General features: G+C 43.3%; 1 protein-coding gene across 1 annotated transcript; it reads left to right on the top strand.

The window, feature by feature from the left end:
- Nucleotides 1–150: 150 nt before the first annotated feature.
- On the top strand, nucleotides 151–15350 carry LOC117760580 (eukaryotic translation initiation factor 4 gamma 3-like). Its single transcript, XM_034583702.1, is given in 19 exon segments — nucleotides 151–339; nucleotides 1443–1581; nucleotides 1761–1921; nucleotides 2405–2563; nucleotides 3022–3134; nucleotides 3252–3652; nucleotides 3869–4297; nucleotides 5244–6215; nucleotides 6358–6482; nucleotides 7693–7812; nucleotides 8405–8557; nucleotides 8859–9056; nucleotides 9763–9915; nucleotides 9996–10226; nucleotides 11199–11303; nucleotides 12365–12503; nucleotides 13033–13145; nucleotides 14639–14723; nucleotides 15157–15350. Coding segments are annotated over 19 exon segments (4179 nt in total).
- Nucleotides 15351–16125: the final 775 nt, after the last annotated feature.

The raw sequence follows: 16125 nt of genomic DNA, 5'->3' as shown, positions 1-16125 counted from the left end.
ACCTTTAAAAATCTTTCGGACCCCATCCTGTCACATTAGAACGACAAAACACCACAAGTGTTTCCTCTGGTCACTGGTGAGAAAATATAATGCACCAGAAAATCCAGTTAAAAGACTTAAAAAGACACAAACATAGATTTAGATTAAAGCATGGCAGCCTGCAGAAATGAGTCGGCTGCCTCTGGGATCGTACTTAATGTCTTCTGTGTTTCTCTCCCATCCATACGGCCTGGCTCACAGACTCCTGCAGCCGTCTACCTCACTAATCAGCCAATCATGATGACCATGGCACCCATGCCTTTCCCTTCCCCGCAGGCTGCACAGTACTACATCCTACAGGTGAAAGAAACACACTGACCTGTTTACAGTTGATGTTGTTTGCTCTCATTCAGGGGTAGGGGAACCTTTTTTCCTATCGAGGGCCATTTCAATATTTATAACATCCTTCAAGGGCCATGCTAAATTATTGATCACATATCACACTAGCCTTTCTAATGTAATGGCTGGCACTGCCTGCTCTGATGTCAGGTGATAGTGATGGCGACGCTACTTGCAGCTAGTTTTCCAGGTTTGTGTGAGTTTCTTGAGAGGAACTGAGTCTTTGTCGGTTTTTAAAAGATTAGCTCACATTAGTAGACTGGCTCAAACAGAAACACAAACTTCAGTGTATGTCTCCTCAGAATAAGACAATCCTCAGGCTGAACATCGAGCTTGAGCGGAGGGAAGTTGTTTTACTTATTTTGGAGCTCGTCAATGTTTTGCACCTGAGTTTATGTTGTCAGACTCATGAGCTGGTTCCACATTCAACAGCTTAACAAATATTCTCCTGAAGGAGTTTTTCACACTCTCCAGCATATTCAGATGTCATAGCAGACTCTTCCTCTTGAAGGGTAGGAATTTGCAGTATTTGCACACAATTAACAATTTTACACAATGCGCTGCAGTGGCAACAAGGCACTCCCCTATTCTCCTTCTGAATGAGAGTGTTTTCTGTTTCATGTTGCATTATGAGGTATTGAGTGTGAATGTGAAAGGGTGTGAATACAGTGTAATGAAATACATAGTCAGAATGTAACAAACATGTTAACTGTAGGATTTAAAACAATTTATATGCTTAACTAGAAAGGCACTTAGAGACATCATATGTCTGCCACGGCTGATTGGCCACGTTATCACTATATTGCATATTGGGATCAGTAGCATGTACACAAAAATACAAATGTTTGGGAACTCTGCTATTCCTTTATCATAATTTATATATGGATATATATATATATATATATCCTTGTTTATAGTTGAATGTGTGGGAAATGTGCTAAAATTACATCCGTAAAATAAAACTGCAATGTTAAAAGATAAAATCATACCACTGATTGTAAAAGTGCACCATTTTTGTACAATGTTTGTATTTCCCTCGCTGATGGTTTTTTTTTGGATAATAGGTTTCTCCTAGTCCTCTTTACTGGCACTATCACCACAGTCAACCCTATGTGGGACCTCCTCAGCCGTATTCTGTTCAGCCCCCAGGGTCTGGCACCTTCTATACTGGTCCTGGGCCAGGTGAGTACCCTGCCCCATATCGTGTGTCATTAATCCAACACAGATACACATCCTGCACTGTTCCCACATCACATTTTAAAAAATAGTTCACCACACAGTAGCAGAAATACACACTACCTATCAGCCATATGTGCCACCAGAGCAGAGAGCCTGTCTGTGTTTTACTAAAATATCTTTGCTTTTCTCCGAAGCTCATTCAGATCCCCTCAGGTACCAACCACCTGTCTGGCCCTGTGGCCCTGCTCCCGTTCCCACAGCTGGCCCACCTTACTACCCAGGACAGACCGTGTACCCCCCATCAACCCCCATCATAGTGCCTACACCACAGCAACCTCCACCAGCCATGCGTGAGAAGAAAACGGTGAGTATCTTAGGAGTTCCTGTTGGCCGCTCCAGGAACTACATCCCTGAGTTCAGTTCAGTTCAGTTGTTGACTCGAGTCGGGTTCAGTTGAGTTGAGTTGAATAGATTTAGTTTCAGTTTAGTTTAACTTTAAGATTTAATTGCTACAAGATGTAATGAATATAATGCACAAACTACATTTTCTTACACAAAGCCATAGAATGATTTAGTGTTTTGCTTATAATGTCAGCTGATAAGAGCCTTTCATAGACGTATCGGTCTATGAATATGAAAAGTTTTATTTTACAGAATGAAAAATGTAGAAAAAAAATCATCCATGTTTATATTTCATAGAATGTTTTTTTTTCTTGAAGTTATATATATTTTGTTGTATTTATGTTTTCTGTTAATTTATAGTTTGTATCCATGCAGTGTGTAACACAGCTGACGGCTCACACACATGTGGCAGACTACGTGTTTTTCAAAGACGTGGGTGCTTTAGTGAGGTTTGTTTTTTGTGTCATTGTCCTCCCAGATCTGTATCCGGGACCCCAATCAGGGTGGCAGAGACATCACAGAGGAGATCATGGCAGGGGGTTCAGGGAGCATGAATTCAACGTCTCCTGTAGGTCACCCCTCCTCTACCCCCACCCCACCACAGGTGAGGCTCTCTCTCTCTCTCAAACACTTGCGCTTGCCCAATCTCTCACCCGCAGTAGTTAGAAACCTTCCTGGATTCTGAAGAGGGACGTTGTGACTTCTTTCTCCCTTTGTCCTTCTGTAGATGTTAACAGTGTCCTTCCTCTCTTTTTCTGTCTTTCTGTGCCCCTTTTGATTTTTTCTTTTTGTATCAACCCCCTTTTCTCTGCATTGTTCTGAACCGTTCCCCCTCCTCTTGTCATTCTTCCTACATTGGTCTTCATTCTCTCTTGCTCCCCCCTGTCTTTGTCTTAACCACACCCCCATTGGACTGTTAATCCGGCATTTGGGCTTGCTTGTTTGTTTATCTGTTTTTATGCGCACTGCCTTCATCTCTGTGCCCGTCTTTCTGGTTTTCTGTGCTGCTAGTTTTTATGGCCGCACCCTCATTATCCTCACATTTTCTACCTCAAATCGCAGCAGCTGAGCAGCAGCCAGACTCCAGAGCCGTCGCAGCCGCAGCCGCAGCCTCCTCAACCACAGCAGGCCCACCCTGGAGGCTACACCTTGGAGTCCCTGCAGCCCCAACAGCCCCAACAGCAGCCACAGCATCCCCAACAGCCACAGCAGCCCCAACAGCCACAGCTGCCCCAACAGCCACAGCTGCCCCAACAGCCCCAACAGCAGCCACAGCAGCCCCAACAGCAGCAGCCGTTGACAACAGGGGCCTCCGACACCAAACCAGGGCCAGATGCGCCAAAACTGCAGCCAGTTGTCCAGAAGTCTTCCTCACCTGGGCTTGTGCAGCCTGAAGCCCCCGTGGAGAGACCGGAGGCCAACACACCTGAAACTGAGCCCACTCCTCCTGCAAGTGAACCGGAGCTTCCCCCCCCCGCCTCACTCAGCACCCCTGTCAATCTCCCACTTACAGCGGCCAACTCAAGTGAACGTCCCTCAGCCAGGGAGTCAGCCTCTTCTCACTTGTCCTCAGTCGGGGAGCAGAAACCCTCTTTGGCGCCACCTCAGCCTCCCAACACAGACAAGCCTCTCTTAGACGCCCCAAGAACTCTGGCTGCCAACACACCTGAAACTGAGCCCACTCCTCCTGCAAGTGAACCAGAGCTTCCCCTCCCCGCCTCGCTCAGCACCCCTGTCAATCTCCCACTTACAGCGGCCAACTCAAGTGAACGTCCCTCAGCCGGGGAGTCAGCCTCTTCTCACTTGTCCTCAGTCGGGCAGCAGAAACCCTCTTTGGTGCCACCTCAGCCTCCCAACACAGACAAGCCTCTCTTAGACGCCCCAAGAACTCTGGCTGCCTTGTCTGTAGCAGCCCCCAAGGCTTTGAATGGCCTTGCAGAGTCCGGGACTGAGCTGGAGACAGCGGCCCATGAGCCTTCTCTTATGCCCCCTGCTGCACTCCAGCCCCAGGCCTCTAGTCCTGCTTACCGAGAAGCCTCCTCTGAAACTTTGCCTTCTGACATGAGGCCACAGGTTCCCATTGCTGCTGCGCTGGCCCCTATGGCTCCTGTGGCTGTGCCAGTTACCCTGAGCTCGAGCCCGGCCCCAGCTTTGCCCGTCATGCTTCCCCCTGGCCTTCCGCCTCTAGTGCAGGCCACGACAGAGGCTGACGAGCCGAGCAAATCCATAGACACTAAAGACCTTGTACCCGGAGCAGGGACGGAGGCACAAGGTGGCATTACTGACAGCAAGACAGAGTCCCAGCATCCAGCACTCATCAGGAATAGCCCCACAACAGGTACTTTAATTTGTTGCATTTCAGGAACTGTAAAATTCACACACAACTCTCAGTTACCAATAAATGTATTTTGCTCTTTGGGATTTTTTTTGTGACAGGGCAGTCGGCATGAGAGATCATTTTATGAGTCTGCTACTTTCATAATTTTATTTGCCAGACACAAACATACGCTATGTTCAGAACAAATGCTTTGTTTACTTGTCGTAAAAATGCTCCACCAAGTTGTGAGTGACTGAAAGTACTTGGGGTCACAGTAGGAAGTTGGGTAGCTCAGATTCTGCTGCAGAGAAATAAGAAGGAGTGCAACTCTTAACAATCTAACCAAGGCAGTTTTAATCCCAGAGCTTTTAACATGATATGAGAAACATTTCTCATATTAAAGGAGATATGACCAGTCAAAGTCAGAGTAACCCCCCAAAAAAGTTAACTTGGTTTGCCCATATCTCCATTAATTAGGATCTGTGACATGTCAAATTTCAAATTTAGAAATGTAATGTTAGACCCTCTAGAATGGGTTGAATATTATTTTACTGCTGTGTCATTGCCTCCAATCGCAGACAATGTCATCTTTGGAGCAGCAAAGATTTTCTCAGAACTCGCTGCACACTGAACACTTTCACTTTCGGTTCACTTACAAAGTTCACTTACAGCAGGGCTCTCTGAACTTAGGTTGAACCTTTCTAGTACGTTATGTTATCTGTCTTCCTGCTGTGGTTTCACACTCGCAACCTCCACAAAAATGTTGACGTAAATGTTTTTCCCCTGTCTGGCTTGTTGAACTTGAAGCTGTCACAGTCACAAAATGTCACAGATTTTAAACAGATTATATTTTTTATTACATTACATATATGTGAAGAACTATTGAGTATAGTTTGTGATACAAATATAACCTTTTGCTGATTGTATTCTGAAGACATGTATTCATCTGTACTTTTCCTTCTTCCAGATGATGCGCCAAAACTGCAGCCAGTTGTCCAGAAGTCTTCCTCACCTGGGCTTGTGCAGCCTGAAGCCCCCGTGGAGAGACCGGAGGCCAACACACCTGAAACTGAGCCCACTCCTCCTGCAAGTGAACCAGAGCTTCCCCTCCCCGCCTCGCTCAGAACCCCTGTCAATCTCCCACTTACAGCGGCCAACTCAAGTGAACGTCCCTCAGCTGGGGAGTCAGCCTCTTCTCACTTGTCCTCAGTCGGGCAGCAGAAACCCTCTTTGGCGCCACCTCAGCCTCCCAACACAGACAAGCCTCTCTTAGACGCCCCAAGAACTCTGGCTGCCTTGTCTGTAGCAGCCCCCAAGGCTTTGAATGGCCTTGTAGAGTCCGGGACTGAGCTGGAGACAGCGGCCCATGAGCCTTCTCTTATGCCCCCTGCTGCACTCCAGCCCCAGGCCTCTAGTCCTGCTTACCGAGAAGCCTCCTCTGAAACTTTGCCTTCTGACATGAGGCCACAGGTTCCCATTGCTGCTGCGCTGGCCCCTATGGCTCCTGTGGCTGTGGTGCCAGTTACCCTGAGCTCGAGCTCGGCCCCAGCTTTGCCCGTCATGCTTCCCCCTGGCCTTCCGCCTCTAGTGCAGGCCACAACAGAGGCTGACGAGCCGAGCAAATCCATAGACACTAAAGACCTTGTACCTGGAGCAGGGACGGAGATGTCAGTGGATCAACCTGCTGGAGACCAGGCCCTGCAGGCAGCTCCATTGAGCGACAGCCCTGTGCCCCTAGCAACAGTCTTCACATCCACCCCTGCTCCCGCCAGCAGCCCAGAGGCCGACGGAAAGCTTGCCGCCCCGGAAGAGAACGGTGAGGCTGAGATTGAGCCCATGAGGAACGCAGCCGGCCACACCTCAGAGATGGAGAGCAGCGACAGCGGAGCCACCCCTGGGGACAAGGAGAATTCCACAGGAGCTCCACAGGATAGAAAAGGTAAAGACGGACCTTATTCTCTGGACAGTTTGAAGTTACCATATGCAGAACTTGAATTTATTTCTATTTATTTTCTATTTCTTCCTTTTGGAGTTGCCAGTGTGTAAAGCTACTATATTTACTCTTTCTCTTGGTTGTCCAGACCTGGCCAATCCCAGTGGGCCGCTTCAGTATGACAGGGATTTCCTGTTGAGCTTCCAGTTCAAGCCTGCCTGCACACAGAAGCCTGAGGTACTCCCTACAATCCCTGGCGTGGTGCTAGACCAGGTATGTTATAGATTCATAGACTGTTAGACAAAAGTATTACACTGTGATTAAACCTATTTCAGCAGAGGGTTAATAAATCAATGAATGGAAATGTCCAGACAGTTTCCTTAGCAGATGGCAAACTCTCTGAATGTGACTATAAAACTGGAATTTGGCGAGTGAATTGTCTGGTGACCTTGTAAATATGTTTTTTATTCGTTCCCGTCTTTATTCAAGAGTTTAGTCTTTCAGTTTGGGAGCAGGACATTCATTTGACATTGACAGTTTCATTTGTCAGCGCTACACCCTGCACACTATTGGTTGAGGGAATTGTGACAGACTTGTTGCCCAAACAAATCCAAGCGCAGAAGAAAAAAAAAATCCCTGAGCCAGATGTTTTTAAGTCTTGTTTTTATCTCTAAATATCAGTTCAAACGCTAAAGATATTCAATTTGTGATCCCTTACTCATATTTGAGTCAGAAGTAGTAAGCGTTTGGCATTTTTGCATTAAAAAACTACAAAAATTAATGAATTAATTTATTAAAACTCTTTCTAAATATGATCCTATTGATCAGGGAGTTGTTTCAGCTCCAATGTCGTCCATTTTGGCCACAGTTTCATTATTTGCTTCTGTAAACAGAAATGATAGATTATTATTTGGAGCTGTAACAATGAGTAGATTAGTCATGAAGTAAAAAAAAGTCAAAGCTTCTGTGCCTCCAGCCGCTAAAATGTGATGATTTATAATCTGGTGTTTTATTTCACTGGATTTTGAACTTATAGTTGGACAATTTGAAAACCTCACATTCCTGAGGAAGTAAGGCTGAGTACTTGGGCTTTTAAATGATAAATAAATAATGAAAGTAATGGTTATTTGCACCTCTAATGTAGAGTGTAACACATTGTTCTTCGTTATTGGCTCTTAGCAGTAGGCTGTGTTGGGCTCTACTCTCTTTACTTGCACTGGATCAAAGATGCACCACAGAGAGTTAGGTCCATTGCTCTGATCCCCACATATGTATGGGTGGAGCATATAGCCCAGTAAATGCTGTTTTGATTAAAATCACACACACACATTCTCACACCAGACTCTTTTTGCCCACTTCTGTTGGGGGGTTCATTGTTCATTGTGTGTGTGTGTGTGTGTGTGTGTGTGTGTGTGTGTGTGTGTGTGTGTGTGTGTGTGTGTGTGTGTGTGTGTGTGTGTGTGTGTGTGTGTGTGTGTTGCAGATGAACCAAAACAAGTTGGCATCTCGAGTCGTGGATTCTCGGGTGACTTCCAGAGGACCTGATTTCACACCTACCTTTGCAGATTTTGGCAGACAGAGGAAGGAAGGACGAGGCGCTCCAGTAAGTAACTAACAAACAAACACACTCCTCCACTTTCTAGCCTCTGTTTCAGTCAACACTTGATAACATGCTGCTTTTAAGTAAAGGATGTTTTCCTAATATATATAATTCTGTTAGAGGTCGTGATCTGATACCACTGGAGGATTTGAGTTTCTTCTGATGGTTAATTCAACACAGAAAAACTCTTGAGATATCTAAGTAGGGTTTTGCTTTTGCTTGGGTCAAAATCAGGTTGATCGGAAATAATATTTTGGGGAAAATAGGCTTATTCATTATCTTCACAAGAGTCAGGTGAGAAGATTGATTAGACTTATGCAGCATCTTTTCATCAAATACAAGGCGAGAGCTCCGCTGGGCTCAAAGAATGGGATCAGATACTGGAAGGCAAAAGGAGTTCTTACCCCTTAGACCAGCTGCTCCTAACTTTCATCATGCCAGTGTATGAGAGGATCACCTAAATGATAGTTATGTTGCCTTACTTATGAAACTCAGACAAACTTAAACACTGGAATTGAAAATCCGTTATTTTGGCTAATTTAAAAGATATTGAGTCATAGTAATAATACAGTTTTTCCTTTCTTCCTGTGTAAAGCTTAAAAACATTGGGGCGCAGCAACCACGACCCAGGAGGATCATCACCCTGTCTATGCACGACGATGTTCAGCCGAAGAAATCAGAGAATGCCTGGAAAGCAGGCAGGAAGAGGGAAAGCCTCCCAGTGGAACCAGAGTCACAGAAAACACAGGTACGACCAAATATACAAAAACTGAAATCCCAAAAGCAGTGGGCACATGTAGAAATTACATATACAGACCCATTTTTATAATTAATGATAAAGTCTACGTGATTGAAGATTTTCAAAGTACTGGAAATTCCAGTAAAAATAGTGTATATATCTGTAAATATTGGAAAAGCATTGTGAGTATTTAGTTTCTGTATTAGTAGTAGCTTTACAACAGGATTAGTTTTTCATGTGGAGCGAGAGATTGGTCTTTGTGCTTGATGACCTCAGAGTTTAAGTACCTGTTATGGCCTATTCCCCTCAGGACCTGTTCAAGAAGGTCCGCAGTATACTGAACAAGCTGACACCTGACAACTTCAAGCAGCTGATGAAGCAGGTGACGGACTGGACCATCGAGACGGAGGAGCGGCTCAAAGGAGTCATTGACCTGGTGTTTGAAAAAGCCATCACCGAGCCCAACTTCTCGGTGGCCTACGGGAACATGTGCCACTGCCTCGGCACGGTAAGCAGGTCGCTTGGTTAAGCAGAGAAGTGTGTCGACTTTGGAACGAGAGGCTTGTGTTTTTTAATGTTAATTGTTTAAATTGGATTTGGAGAAGTTGATAAATATTGCTCTTTCGTAAACTGTGGCGCATTCATCAGATGCAAAAGGATTATGGAGGAATTAAGTGATCTTTTAACCAGCTATTGGAGCTGTGTGCACACTGTGTCTCAATATGCAGTCAGCAACTTGCTAAATGTTTATGCAGCAAATGGATCAATTGGTTCATATTCAGTTCTGCCTTGATGCAGAATAATGCTGTGAAAAGCAACACAATTCAGTACAGTGTGATGATGTAGTTCTATTGTTTTGATGCCTCTAGTGTCTACACCAGACGACACACTATTTATGAAGGAGCTTGAAAATCAGTCACAAATAATCCTTTAAAACACAATTTATTAAACGTGCATATTCTCAATTATAGACTCTATTTACAAGAGTTCTAGAGAAACTATTACATTTTCTGTCTGCCATCATTTGATAACCATAACCTTACATATATTAGTCATTAAGATCAAATTAATCCAGGTATGAACATGTTCATTTGTTGATCTATTAAAAAAATGTTAAACCCGCAGAAAACTTTTTTAAGAGTTAGTTCATTACTTATTTTGTCTTAATTCTTGTGTTCTCTACTAAATTCATTCCATTTACTGTTCATGTGCAGATCAAAGTGCCCACAACTGACGAACCCAACAACACAGTGAACTTTCGCAAGCTGCTGCTAATCCGCTGTCAGCAGGAGTTTAAGAAAGACAAGGTGGACGATGTGGTGTTGGAGAGGAAGCAGAAGGAGCTGGAATCTGCTGTATCGGTAAGTGTGACGCCAGATCTTTACCGAAACGTCTTTAGTTTCTGTTTCAACTCTGTTCAAGAGGTTTGTTTCCTTGGTCCCATTAGACGGAGCGTGACCGTCTTCAGCTAGAGCTGCAGGAGGCCAAGATGATCCGGCGGCGTTCCATCGGCAACATCAAGTTCATCGGTGAACTCTTCAAGCTCAAGATGTTAACGGAGACCATCATGCATGAATGCGTGGTCAAGCTGCTGAAGAACCACGACCAAGAGTCTTTAGAGTGTCTGTGCACACTCCTCACCACCATCGGCAAGGAGCTTGACTTTGAGCAGGCCAAGGTAAGCTGGTGGTAGTTAATTTTACATAAATCTTAAATTTCTTTTATTATGGTCTTGTAAAGGTCTTAAGGGCTACAGATTGAAAAGGCTACAAGGCTACAGATTGAAATCTTCGCATATAATCTACAGGATAATATGCAGCTGGTTTCCCTTTCAAAATAAAATATTAAGAGAAATGCGTTGTTTGCAGGGGTGAAGATGTGATGTGAACTTTTTGTCAGCAGTGTTTTTGACATTAGTGCAGCTGAAGATCAGTTCATGTCTCTGCTTGCAACCCACCAAGATATATTCTTCTGCACGTGTCAAATAAGTGATTTAGGAGGTGATTCTGATTTACAAGGACACAGTTTCCAAGACATAAAAGAAAAAGTTCCGGTGTGATTCAATCCCACACCAGCTGCTTACAAGTAGGTTATGAGGAAACGGGAATATCCCCTCAGTGTCCCCACTCGGCTCTGCCTCACTCAGTGACTCCCAGCTGGACTCAGCCAGAGTTCTCAGATACTTGGAGAGACATGAATGATCCAGTGGCCTTTCTGCTTTCTCTCTCTCTCTCTCTGCTGCACTGTGATGTGTGATTTGATCCTCATCTTATACCAGTCACCCTGCAAACTGAAAACCTTCTGACCACGGAAACTTAAAGAAACTCCATAACTTCATTCTGCTGCGTTTTCCCTGTTTTGCTTCCTACTGAAATATATTTCTGTTATATTTTTACGCTTTAATGTTGGACAGTTACAGTGAATTGCATCCGTTCCTTTCTGGCTATTACGGTTTTCATGCTGCTGTTGATGAAATGTTCCGGTTTCATCTCGGGCGGTCAGGACTGTTCCAAGTAATAAACTGGACAATTGGTCAACTCTGTAGAATAATAATCCCTGCAACCTGCGGTCCGGTAGATTGAATGGAGACATGCTGAACCTGACCTTCATGTCTTTAATCAACCATCTCTCTCCCTCTGTGTCTCACCAGCCTCGGATGGATCAGTATATAAACCAGATGGAAAAAATCATCAAAGACGAGAAGACATTGACTCGGATAAAATTCATGTTACGGAGCATTATAGAACTGAGATTGGTGAGTGGGACTTTGCGATTTTTCTTTTATTTGCACAATTGTAAAGAGTCCGACATTCAAATTCTTCAAAGTAAGATGGATTTTTCCACAGAGATTTATTTCACTGATTACCTGGAACATGATAGTGGATATTCTGGTCATATTCTGCTCCATGAATATCTACACTGCTGTTGTAAAGGAATTTTAACGCTTTGTAGAAGGACTGATATAGATAGATATATAGATTATGGTAAAGAAAGATATAGTGGCATGATATGTTACAGTTTAAATATAAATCAAACCAAATTTCTTTATGTAAACATAGATGCAGGTTTTTTACATTGTTTATTCTGTAAATTTAAGTTTTCATATCAGCAAACATAAACGCAGATACAAATATGTCAGTGAAAGGGTGAAATCGGCAGCATTTTATTGGCTCTAGGCCAAACTGTATAAACCATCACAAACACAGCAGGAAATAACCCTCTTAGGAATATGTCACTCCTAAAAAATCAACAACGGCTGATATGGCCAAAAATGCCCAGCCATCTCACTTTTACTTTTTCTTCCTCACAAATGCATAAGGACGAAAATCACTATTAAGTACTTGCAAGCTTGATATGATCCTGGGATGGTGATAAAAAAGCTCTTACCCCCAGTAAATGATACCGTTCTGATGGATTTTCCTCTTGTGACAATATCTCATCAAACACAGCCAACTCAAAGCACACAGTCTGTACATCACACGACAGCCTCTATCCTTAGGCCCTCAGTACGGAAAAGGACAAATTCCATAGAAACATTGAACAGGGAAAAATGGAAGAAACCTGAGGAAGACGTGATAACTATTGATCTTTAATGAATTCATCAGTGTGTCCCCAGTCATTAGAATATTCCTCTGTGATTGGCTGATTCCTCAGTTTATGCCCAGATGTATCTAGCACTGTGTGATAAAACACACACATGCTCCTAAATTCTCTGAACTGTCAAAGATAAAGAACAAAGAAATCAGTATAAAACTACAGAATTTGTCTGATTCAGGTTTGAAGTCATTGTGGTTCTGTATTTTTTTTTTTCTTCAGCACAACTGGGTGCCTAGAAAACCAGACCAGGGTCCAAAAACCATAGACCAGATCCATCAAATGGCAATGATTGAAGAGCAGGAAGAGAACAGAAGAGTGCAGCAGCTACTGCTCTCCATGACCAACCAGAGAGGGCCAGGTCAGGCCTGCAGTCTAATTCCTCTTTAAGGCCACTTTCACAGTCGTTTGACTCCACTGTATTTCCCGTGGACTGATTTTAAACCTATATTTCCCTGTTTTGTTTTTTTTTATGTGTGGGTGTGTCTCCACAGATCCAAGGGAGCAGAGAGAGCAGAGAGATCAGCGAGATCAGAGAGATCAGAGAGATCAGAGAGATCAGCGAGATCAGCGAGATCAGCGAGATACGAGAGATCAGAGATATCAGGGAGATCAGAGATATCAGAGAGATCAGCGAGATCAGAGAGATCAGAGAGATCAGAGAGATCAGCGAGATCAGAGATATCAGAGAGATCAGCGAGATCAGAGAGATCAGAGATATCAGAGAGATCAGCGAGATCAGAGAGATCAGCGAGATCCGCGAGATCAGAGATATCAGAGAGATCAGAGAGATCAGCGAGATCAGAGATATCAGCGAGATCAGAGAGGTCAGCGAGATCAGCGAGATCAGCGAGATCAGCAAGATCAGAGAGATCAGCAAGATCAGCGAGATCAGCGAGATCAGCGAGATCAGCGCGTAGAGAGAGAGGAGACCTGGAACACTGTGCCAATGACGAAGAACTGCAGGACCATTGACCCAAACAAGATCCCAAAGATCTCCAAGGTGAGACAAGCTGTCAGAGGCTGTGAGGAGTGTACAAACACTGCATACAGGAGACTGCACACGCTCCTATCATTTGAAGCTGCTATTTACTTTCTGTCCCTCTTAGTTCATTTGCTTATATTTCTACATTTGGAATCACAAAGACAATGACAAACAATTACCATGTGGTAACTGGTCGAATTGGCTACAGACTTCAAACATTTAAATTACTTGAGCTGAAATTTTGATTAATGATAGTTTGATCTGAGAGATTTGAAATTTTAATTTGTAAGATGCTGCCGTACAATCAGAAACATACATTTTATGATTTATACAGATATTGGTAAACAAGTTCCTTCAATTTTATACTGAACATTGTTATTACTGATAAAAGACTCACAACAGGGGCATTTGTGTCGATTTGTAGATTAATCATTAACAATGTTGCACAGATCAGAAGTTGAGCTGGGTTGAGTTGAATCCAACTAAAATATCATGATATTATTTTCTACTTAAATTTTCTCAGAACCGTCACTAAATGTCTTCATGCTGCCTCCTCACGCCCACGATTTCACGCCCTCAACTCAGAGTAAATCAATTCAACGATATACATAATGATATGTACAATGAGTTTAATATAGTAAAGATTAATCAAAACAAGAGAAGCTGAATATAGTAGGTTTTTGTGAAATCAGCAGTGACCTCTGAGTAGAAACTGATCACAGACAACGTGAAAGGTTGTGTGGCTCATTCTTTGTGCCTGATGGTCTGAGCTGAATCTGCAGGCTGTTTTGAAAACTCCGTCTCGGTCGAACATCACCAGCTTTGTAATTAAGATAAAGTGGTGAGGTCGTTCTTCGCGTTGTGACAAGTTCGTCTCGTGTTCATTAAATGTTTTTCCATTTTAGTGTCAGACTTCCTCGTCCGTGGTTTCTGTTCTCTGGCTGGAAAACCGTACATAGGGTTAGGGTTAGATAACTCGGGTCACATAACTGTTTATGATTAATCCTTGGAATCGTCACAACCGGGCTGTTTGTACAAACTCTCCCTGCTCCCATCTGATCTGCGTTACTGTAGTTTACATGTTCGGCAGTGCAAAGGTGGCACAAAGGATTTATGAGGTACTGCAGAATAGAAAGAAAAGAGACTTTTTGGGATCTCCACCTGCTGGATGCACTCTGACATGTTTCAGTATAGAACAGGGAGCACACTCGTTCACTAAGCTGCTGGGTCACCTCATGTTTACAAAATGAAACGTATGGTATGGATGCAGTAATGTGGCTGGGACTTGTCCTTGATTAACATTGGGCATTGCAGAATTCAGCCACCGCTTAGGAAAGAAGCTTAGTTCTCCCTCTGCTCGACATTTTGAGAACGTAGAAGAGTGGAAATCTTTACCTGTAGATTTCAGTCTAAACCTTTTGACTTTTCCTTTCAGATTTTCTACTATTGTCATCTGTAGTTTTTATTGCTGGAAATGTGACGAGTGATCATAATCGCTTCTCTTTCTGCAGCCTCAAATGGACGAGAACATCCACTTGGTCCCCTGGGCTCAAGTCACATGGGTGAAGGGCAGCAGTGGAGGAGCCAAGCCCAGTGGTGAGGTCACACCACATGACTTTTAAAGCTGTCGGATCACTGTGCAGTTCACACTACATGACCTGCTGTCTTGTGATCGGGAGTCTTGCAGCTGTTTAGAGTTCAAACTACAAGACTGATCGATGACAGGGCGTCACACACTTCACAATGTTTCGCCTGTTCCGCTCTGTTTAGCTGTAGTTGTCACTGATTCATCTAAGATATTAAGCCTGTTAGAAATCTGGGAGTGTGATAGTCTTTCATATCTATTACATTTTACAAAAAAATTCATTTATTATGTTCTTAAAAAGGTTTTAAATTTAACTTGATGAAACCCTGATATAAAACCGAGTGAGGTGAAGCAGCTTCCTCTAAATGACTGGACCTTGACTCTGATCATCCACAATCGTTATTTTTCACTCATCTCTCTTGTAACGTTTTCTCTCTGTAACAGAACTATCACGCACAATGGGCCCTAACCGCTTCTCAGCGCTGCAGTTCACCCCCTCACCTCAACCCTCCACCACTCCTCAACCTGAGGTCCCAGACTCTGGACCAGAGGTCGAGGACCCAGAGCCCATGGTCCCAGACCTCAGCATTTTAGGAGGAGCGACACGAAAAAAAACCAGGAAAGGAAGAAAAAAGTGAATTGTTTTTTTCAGGGCTTTAATTCAGTTTGAATTGTACTTGTCTTGTTGTTTTTTCTTTTTTAACTAAAACTTCATTATTTGATGACTATTGCTTTCTTTTGTTATTAAAGCATATTTGTGCTCCTCATGAAGTTTGTGTGGAATTATTCTCAATACAGAATCAGTGAGCAGCAATTCATTTGATGCATTCACCAGAGTTAAAATTTCAGGCTTTCAGCATCTGTTTAAATTGCAAATTGTTCATTTAGACACCATTCATTATCATAGAAAATGAAAAATACAACTTTGTAGATTACATAACCCTCCAAATGAGATGTGCTGAAGAGCAGTAGTATTAAAAATAGCTCTCATTACATAACTTCAGAATCCTTGATGGCTTCTATTGGTGTAAAAATAGAAATTACATCAGTTAATGGGAGTCAGTACCATTCCCTGAAACTATGCAGCTGATTATTTGCTCATCAGGCCAAGTTACTCCATTGTCCACAGAGTTGGAGCAGCACATCCGAGGTACTTCAGTCCAGGTTAAAATGCTTCCAGAGCTGGTAAAATGCTCCATTCTCAGCAGGACGTTGAGGTGTCTCTGCTGTGTTACAACTGGAATTATAGACGACAGGCTCCTTTAATGCAGCAAGGAACAAAAAAGGTTTTGTTTTGCGGCTCTTAGCAGTCTGAGGTGAACCGAGGTAGTTCTCCTTCATTCAAAAGAATAAAAACTCACAATCAAAAAACCAGAGTAGTGAATCCTACGCAGGGAATAACTCCATTGTCCA

Source organism: Hippoglossus hippoglossus, chromosome 4, assembly GCF_009819705.1.
Source record: "Hippoglossus hippoglossus isolate fHipHip1 chromosome 4, fHipHip1.pri, whole genome shotgun sequence".
Lineage (NCBI taxonomy): Eukaryota > Metazoa > Chordata > Actinopteri > Pleuronectiformes > Pleuronectidae > Hippoglossus > Hippoglossus hippoglossus.
The sequence above is the reverse complement of the archived record's forward strand: the minus strand, read 5'-3'. Positions and strand labels throughout refer to the sequence as shown.